We start from the raw sequence: 8,513 nt of genomic DNA, 5'->3' as shown, positions 1-8,513 counted from the left end.
GAAGTTAAGTCTTCAGCGTTTTTCTATCTACGCGAAGCTTTCCTTCAAATTTCCGCCCATAGTAAACATGGCGGCAGCAACTCTGCTCTGATTGGTTGAACTTGGGTGCTCGCGGAGCCGAATGAGAAGCGCTAGGCTCCCAGAAGTGATCTGGGTGTGGGTTCGGGCTTGAGAAGGTTTTGTGTTTGGGGTTTGCTCGCCCTCTCTTTTTTTGAAGACCGGAGGCCGGCCGCCAGGTGTGGGCGATTTGAAACCTGAGGCTGAGTTCCTGTTTTCCGTTCTGCCTGCGGGAACCTTTGGGGAAGCGTGGAAGGAAAGGAAGGGCGTGCGCTTGGTGACCGGCCCCTTCCTCTGCTTGGTCGCGGAGTCCCACCCTGCCGTGCTGTGTGGAATGGTTTTCGGCTCTTCTGGCCGCAGTTTGGTTTGTTAGAAGTGGAAACTGATGCATTGAGGGTGGAAAAAAGGTCTTTCCCCTATCCGTTCTCCAAGAACGCTAAAGAACTTGCAGATTTGTCTAGTTTCTAGACATGTATACTGGAATGTTCAGCGGAAAATGGCTTAAATGTTGGAGAAGAGAGCAGGAACTCCTAGCATTTTAAGGGATTTGTGTGTATTTCCTAACCTGACTTTTGACCACCATCCAACACCGGCAACTTGGGATTCGTAAGCGTCTCTCGCCATCCTGCTGCGGTTCCAACATGTTCTCCTGTTGGTTAAGTCGGCTGTGCAGGGGTTTATCCACACCCACCGGAAGGGTCACCCACCTGATCCAGGGCTCTCTCTCCAGAAGGCTGATGCTCAGTTCACAGAGAATTCCAGGTTGAAAGCAGTGAAGAGCTCTGTCCTCTAAACAGTACTTCCTGTTCTCTACGGCCGGAGTGCTCTTACTCCGTTTTCCTGTAGACTTAACTGGATATCCTTATGTGTAGAGACAGATCACTCACTCCTTCCTGTCTTATAATGTAGATTTTCCCCTGGAGTTAAAAACAAAACAAACAAAGCAGAAAAGTAACCACATGAATTCTGCTTTTAGCTGATGGTACTAATAAAAAGGATTCTTAAAAAATTCTTTAATATTTGAGAATATCTTGAATAGTGTTTTCTAGTGTACAAGTGACTGGTGTCACTGTAGATTCATACTAAAGCCATTTACTGTACCATCAAACTAATGTAATTCCTAAGGTCCGATTTGGGGAAAATGTGTGCTATTAAGAATAGGGTTAATTTTAGGTCTTAACGCAAATGCTATCTGATCAAATTTAGATTTCCTAAGACAGGGCAAAATTTACATTAAGACCATTAATTCACTTGGCTTTTGACACAGTTGCAGGTAAATCGAATAGTGATTGAATCAAATTACAGACTTCCAACTTACTTTGTAAGTTTAATTCATTGACATGTAATACCTAAAATGAAATAATTTAGGAGTCTTTACTGTTAAGCAATTCACAAATGATCTATTTTTAATCTTTTCTGCTTTAAAGAATTGAGTAGCTTTGTTGCTCGGACCAACACGTGCGGAGAATTGCGTTCTTCTCACTTAGGCCAGGAAGTCACCTTGTGTGGATGGATTCAGTACCGAAGGTAAACTGGCTTAAGAATGCCTGGTGGTTGTTTTCCCCCCAGTCAGTTCCAAACTTTTATTAATTTTCAACCAGTCAGAACAGTACAAACTTTGTAGCCCCTGCAGGATTCTCACAATGCATTCAGTTTCAGGGTTGTTTTGAAAGACCCAAATAGAGTCACTGGCATGACATCTGTTGAAGGGTGTAATAACGAAGCGTGTTCCACTGGACTGAATGTCCCTTGGCTTACTAAAGTTGAAGAGTTCCTAGGACCAGTAATTGGGAATGGGCCAGCTGGTAAGCTTCATTACCATGAAAAAAGCTTATTTTATTCCAAATTTAGGTAGAGAAAAACCCTAAAAGGATAAACAGTGATTCCTTAAGATTAAAGCCCATTTTGTTGTTCATCTCTGTATTCCAGCATGTACCTGAATAGTACATTAATTCACAATGAAGAGTTCCAAAATACATAGATTGTGTGGACTTCCTAAAGAATGTGTTCCAAATGGATGGATATTTGACCCATACATTTGGTGACTTTATCTCCTGAGCTCAAAATCTGAGGAGGCTTTCCGTACCTCCACCTGGTACTAAGGGCAGTATGAGAAATGTAGGTTGAATGCTAAAATGTTGGAATTTGAGGGATCTTTTGATGGTTTGTAGAAGTATTAAATTAGTAGTTGGACCTCCTCTAGAAATTTATCTTTTATTTTAAGAGAAGAGTTTAGAAGTACCTGGGTGGCTCAGTTGGTTAAGTGTCCAACTCTCAATTTTGGTGCAGGTCATAGTCTCATGGTTCATGGGATCAGGACCCATATTGGACTCTGCTGACAGCACGGAGCCTGCTTGGGTTCTCTCTCCCTCTCCCTCGGCCTCTCTCTCTCTCTCTTTCAAAATAAATAAATAGACATTAAGTTCTTTAAAAAAGAGAGAGAAAAGAGTTTATACTGCTCTATTTCAAAAATGACCAAGTAGATATTTCCAATATTCTAAAATATATTCTTTGGATTTTAATATGTGGAAAGTTCCCAAATTTAGTAAAATTTTCTTATAAAGACTTAAGCCAGTGAAAATTAAAAATTCGCCTTTTGGGGCACCTGGGCGGCTCAGGTGGTTAAGCGTCTGACTTTTGATTTCAGCTTAGGTCATGATCTCACAGTTGGTGAGTTCAAGCCCCACATCAGGCTCTTCTCTGACAGTGCAGAGCATGCTTGGGATTCTCTCTCTGCCCCTCCCCTGCTTGTGCACTCTCTCTCTGTCTCTCTCTCAAAATAAATAAATAGATAGATAGATAAATATGCAAGCCATCTGGATAGCATTAGTAAGCTGTATATATAGCAGCTAAAAATTGAAATTGAAAATGGAAATTCTGGGGTGCCTGGCTAGCTCAAGTAGGCAGAGTGTGTGACTCTTGATCTCAGGGTTGTGAGTTCAAGTCCTGCCTTTGGCATGGAATTTACTTGAAAGAAAAAAAAGAAAAGAAAATGAAAAGTCGGTTTTTTTTCCATTAATTAGCTACATAGATAATTGCATGAATGTAGCTAATGAAAGCACATAATTATGTATTATAAAAACATGGAAAATTGCATGGGTTTTTTTTTTTTGTTTGTCTAATTTGTTTTGCCTGCTTACATTTTGGGTGCAGAGATTTTATCTTAACATGTTCATTTTCTTCATTGATCAGGCAGAACATCTTCCTGGTGCTAAGAGATTTCCATGGGCTTGTTCAAGTTGTCATTCCCCAGGATGAGGTAATAGTAGGTTTCCTACTGTTGTCTGAAAGCCTCTTTGATGCTGTGGTAGAATAAGCTAAGTATGTTGGAGGTTTTAAATTCAGAAGTTTATTGTTAATGAAACTAAAAACTATCATAAGCAACACTAAGACAAATGACCAACTGGGAAAAAATATGTGCAACTCATATCACAAAGGGCTAATTTCTCTAAAGGGCTACTTCAAATCAAAACAAACAAACAAAAAGACCAGTGAACCAGTAGAAATATGAACCCAGCATATGAAAATAAAATTTATGTAAAAGTAAACGTAAGTGGCTTAATAGGCATATGAAAATATGTTCAACCTCACTCATAGGTACAAAATTGTGAATTAAAACTACACAGAGTTGTCATTAAAACTGGATGGATAGCACACTGTGTTTGGGAAAACAAGTACTCATACATTCTTGTGGGGGAATACAAATTGGCACTAAGTCTACAGAGGGCAGTTTGGCAATATCAAATTAGTAAGTGTTTCAAAACATTCATTCATTTCCAGTTAGTTATCTTACCCCTAAACTTACTCAAATGCAAATGACATAAATACAAGGTTCTTGGGGCGCCTGGGTGGCACAGTCGGTTAAGCATCCGACTTCAGCCAGGTCTTGATCTCGCGGTCCGTGAGTTCGAGCCCCGTGTCAGACTCTGGGCTGATGGCTCAGAGCCTGGAGCCTGTTTCCGATTCTGTGTCTCCCTCTCTCTCTGCCCCTCCCCCGTTCATGCTCTGTCTCTCTCTGTCCCAAAAATAAATAAACGTTGAAAAAAAAAATTTTTTTTAAATAAAATAAAATAAATACAAGGTTCTTCATTACAGGAATTTTTTGTTTTTAATTTTTTTAATGTTTATTTTTGAGACAGAGACAGAGCGTGAGCAGGGGAGGGGCAGAGAGAGAGGGAGACGCAGAATCAGAAGCAGGATCCAGGCTCCGAGCTGTCAGCACAGAGACCGATGCGGGGCTCGAACCCACAAACCAGGAGATCATGACCTGAGCCAAAGTCAGAGGCTTTAATGACTCGAGCCACCCAGGCACCCTGTTTACAGGAATTTTTTTAATGTTTATTTATTTTTTTTTGAGAGAGAGAGAGAGAGAGTGTGTGTGTGTGTGTATGCATGAGCAGGGGAAGGATAGAGAGAGAGGAAGAGAGAGAATCCGAAGCAGTCTCCAAGCTGTTAGCGCAGAGCCCGATGTGGGGCTGGAACTCATGAACTGTGAGATCATGATCTGAGCCAAAATCAGGAGTTGAACATTTAACCGACTGAGCCAACCAGACACCCCAGGATTTTTTTAATAGAAAAAAATGGGGGAAAACCTTGATGCCCCCCTAAGAAGAGACTCCTATAAGAAGTGACGTACATCGCTATAGCCATAGAAAAAAGATGAAAGAAACTCTTTATGTGCTGATCTGGAAAAAAATCCAAAATATATTGTCAAGTGAAAAAAACAGGATACAGAAGAGCACGTAGAGTCCTATTACCTGTATAAAAAGGGGTGTGTATGTGTGTTTGTTATGAAGTGTTCCTTCATATGAAACAATAATGTAAGTTTCTGGTAACAATGGGTACCTCTGGGGAGTGGGACTTTTACTGTATATTTATTCATACCCTTTGAATTTTGAGCCGTGTGAAGGTACTACCTGCTCAAAAAATAATTACCATTAAAATTAGATGAACTAAAAATGCCCATGTCAGGGGCTCCTGGGTGATTCAGTCCATTGAGCATCTAACTCTTGATTTCAGCTGAGGTCATGATCTCACGGTTCATAAGTTCCAGCCCACATCAGGCTCTGCACTGCCAGTGCAGAGCCTGCCTGGGATTCTTTTTCTGTGTCCTTCTCTCTCTCTGCCCCTCCCTTGCTCACATGCACTCGCTCACTCTCTCTCATTCTCAAAATAAATAAACATTAAAAAAAATAGCTCATGTGATACTTGTTGGGCAATATTGGTTTCTCTTGTAATGTTTACAAATGCTTGTATACCTAAGAAACATACGATTTATTCAGCTCTTAGTCTTTGAAGTAAGTGAAGAGCAGTGAATTATCTCTCAGGGATGAGGATCCAGAGCATAGCTAACCCAGAAGAATTCCTTTCATTTGGACTCCCATTATTGCTATTGGATTTAACTGCCCCCAAGACTAACTCTGGAGACAGTTGCCTTAAAAGTATGTAGGAATTGTTTACATCCATCATTCTCCTCATTTTCCTTTAAGGAAAAAATTTTTAAACTCTTACCTAATAGTTTTACTGGCTGTGTTCTATGGAGTCAAAATGGGGATGTCATTTACCAAAGCCTTTAATAAAGTCATTAAGGGCAGCCCCAGGATTTACGGCAGTATTTAAGGACAGTAGTTAAGCCGTGAGTATTTCTATTTCCATAAACCATAGACTACTGTAGTTACTACGTATTCCTTTAAGTTCATGTGTTCGTCAGAACTGTTTTCCTCTCTTATTCTATAGTCCGCTGCTTCTGTGAAGAAGATTTTATGTGAAGCCCCAATGGAGTCTGTGGTGCAAGTATCCGGGACGGTAATTTCCCGACCTCCAGGACAAGAGAATCCAGTGAGCAGTTTAGAAACCATGTATAAATTTGACCTGTATATATTTGCACTGTCTGCTCATTCAGCAAGAGACTGAGCACCTGCTAGACATCAGGCACGAAAAGCTCTGCAAGTTCTACGAATGATCCTACAGATTCCAAATCTTCACCACAAACACACACCTATGCAGATGGTCATGTTAAGACATCTGTTAATGAGCACATCGACCACAGACATGCATAAGAATGTCAAAATCTGGCACACACATTTATGCTTTGGATTATGTGCTCTAAGCACCTACACATTTTACATATGTAAATGTAAATAAGTGCATGTGTCTTACAGATGTTCACTGTGTACATGTCCTGATGAGTGATTTTTTAAACATAGGTCTCTTCTGTCTGTCTCTCTCTTTAAGAAAATGCCAACAGGTGAGATTGAAATCAAAGTTAAATCAGCTCAACTTCTGAATACCTGCAAGAAGCTGCCCTTCGAAATTAAGGACTTCGTGAAGGTGCCATCCTTTGTTATTAAAAAATAATAGAGTATCTAGAAAATGTTGATAACCAGTAGTGTTTTCAGAGTTTTTAAAAGAAAAAGTTTTTAAAACACAAAATCAAGTGTTTTATTGTAGCTGTATTGTGTTCTTTTTCTTTATAATCTTTTTTTTTTTTTAAGTTTATCTATGTATTTTGAGAGAGAGAGAGAGAGAGAGAGAGAGAGAGAGAGAGCGTGCAAACAGAGAAAGTATCCCCAGCTCCACTAACAGCACAGAGCCTGATGCGGGACTCAATCCCACAAACCCTTTGATCATGACCTGGGCGGAAATCTAGAGTCAGACGCTTAGCCGACTGAGCCACCCTAGGTGCCCCTGAAGTATTCTCTTCTATTCCTCTGTGAACTGTTCTGAAATAGCAACAATGCATTAAGCTGTTGCAGTTCCTAAACACCCATGCTGCTTTTTCAGATAGCTTGAAACATGGTTCTACCTTTAAGACTTGAGCTGTTATTTTCAAGTTTTTTGTTGCTTCTGTTTTACATTTTGAAGGAAAATTTGTGTCAAGCTTGGAAATAGTCAGATGGCATGGGGGGGATCCTGCATTTTTAAGTTTAAGCCTCTAACAGTGATAAAACATTTCCTTGACTTCCCAAGCATATAAATCTGATTATTGCAATTTAGGATGTTCTTTGCCAAAGTTTGAGAGGCTGTTGGAGCTAAATAGCTCTGGGGAGTACACCCAGATAATCTGGAGCTTTGTCACAATTATTTACAGTTCTAGATGTATATACATCTAATTTGTAAACTGATCTATGAAAAGGTTTTTAAATTGATTGCATAGTCACTTAGTGTTACATTTAAGTTCTCAAAACTTAATCTTTTAAGTAGAAAAAGCAATATAATTACAGGGTTGATCCTTCTGTGGGGGAGGAAAAAGGAAATCCAGTTTTTCCCCCAGCTAAGCTTTCAGAACGAAGTGACAGTTCTTCTATTATCAAAGAAATAAGCTATTTGAGGAAAAAGGACTTAAAAAAAGTTGTCAGCACAGAGAGAGATGCAGAGATTTACAGGCTTGAAAATAAGATTTACAGGCTGAATACAGTTCCTATGCATTCAGCCATGGAGATTCTGTCCCCTTGCATTTCTTATACCTGTAGTCCAACTCAGGTGATAATGTCATAGCTGTTTGCACTCTGCTGTGTATTTAAAAAAAAATTTTTTTTAATGTTTATTTTTGAGACAGAGAGAGACACAGCATGAGCAGGGAAGGGGCAGAGAGAGAGGGAGACACAGAATGTGAAGCAGGCTCCAGGCTCTGAGCCGTCAGCACAGAGCCTGACGTGGGGCTCGAGAACTCACGAACTGTGAGATCATGACCTGAGCCGAAGTCGGAAGCTTAACCGACTGAGCCACCCAGGCGCCCCTGCTGTGTATTGTTAAAAGATCTTTTGGGGCACCTGGGTGGCGCAGTCGGTTAAGCGTCCGACTTCAGCCAGGTCACGATCTCGCGGTCCGTGAGTTCGAGCCCCGCGTCGGGCTCTGGGCTGATGGCTCAGAGCCTGGAGCCTGTTTCCGATTCTGTGTCTCCCCCTCTCTCTCTGCCCCTCCCCCGTTCATGCTCTGTCTCTCTCTGTCCCAAAAATAAATAAACGTTGAAAAAAAAAATTTTTTTTTAAAAAAAAAAAGATCTTTTAAGTCTTCAAATATTTTTTTCAAGACTCAACTGTGGGCTTAAATGAATGGATAAATGTTTAGTGAGAGTAGGCAAATTGCAATCAGTAAAAGGTAACAATAATAATAGTAAAAAAAAAATAATGTAAAATCTATGCTAGTAACAAACTTAGCAGCTGTCAGAATTAAGAATGGTGTTCTAGAGGCACCTGAGTGACTCAGTCGGTTGAGCGTCCGACTCTTGATTTCAGCTCAGGTCATGGTCCCAGTGTCCCAAGGACACAAGGTTGTGGGATTGAGTCCCAAGTTGGGCTCCACACTAAGTGCAGAGCCTGCTTAAGATTCTCTGTCCCTCTCCCTCTCCTCTCTCTCCCTCTAGCCCTCTACCCCTGCTCATTATCTCTCTCTCTAAAATAAAGGAAATGAAATATAAATAAATAAAAAAGAATGGTGTTATATTTATTCACGAA

General features: G+C 40.5%; 1 protein-coding gene across 2 annotated transcripts in view; it reads left to right on the top strand.

The window, feature by feature from the left end:
• Positions 1 to 5: 5 nt before the first annotated feature.
• Positions 6 to 8,513, top strand: part of DARS2 (aspartyl-tRNA synthetase 2, mitochondrial) — a 30,375-nt gene continuing 21,867 nt past the window's right edge. Inside the window, exons 1-5 of one of the 2 annotated variants that reach the window (XM_086693777.1) lie at positions 6 to 819; positions 1,485 to 1,584; positions 3,250 to 3,316; positions 5,794 to 5,895; positions 6,292 to 6,387. In XM_086693777.1, the coding sequence (XP_086549903.1) occupies positions 699 to 819; positions 1,485 to 1,584; positions 3,250 to 3,316; positions 5,794 to 5,895; positions 6,292 to 6,387 (486 nt within the window). In that variant the 5' untranslated portion in view covers positions 6 to 698. Of the gene's footprint in view, positions 820 to 846; positions 1,585 to 3,249; positions 3,317 to 5,793; positions 5,896 to 6,291; positions 6,388 to 8,513 lie in introns of those variants that run through there. The other variant, XM_086693776.1, reaches the window with a different exon arrangement.

Source organism: Puma concolor, chromosome E4 (genome assembly GCF_028749965.1).
Source record: "Puma concolor isolate L17-30 chromosome E4, mPumCon1.1.hap2, whole genome shotgun sequence".
Classification (NCBI taxonomy): domain Eukaryota; kingdom Metazoa; phylum Chordata; class Mammalia; order Carnivora; family Felidae; genus Puma; species Puma concolor.
This window is presented reverse-complemented; position numbering and strand designations above follow the sequence as displayed.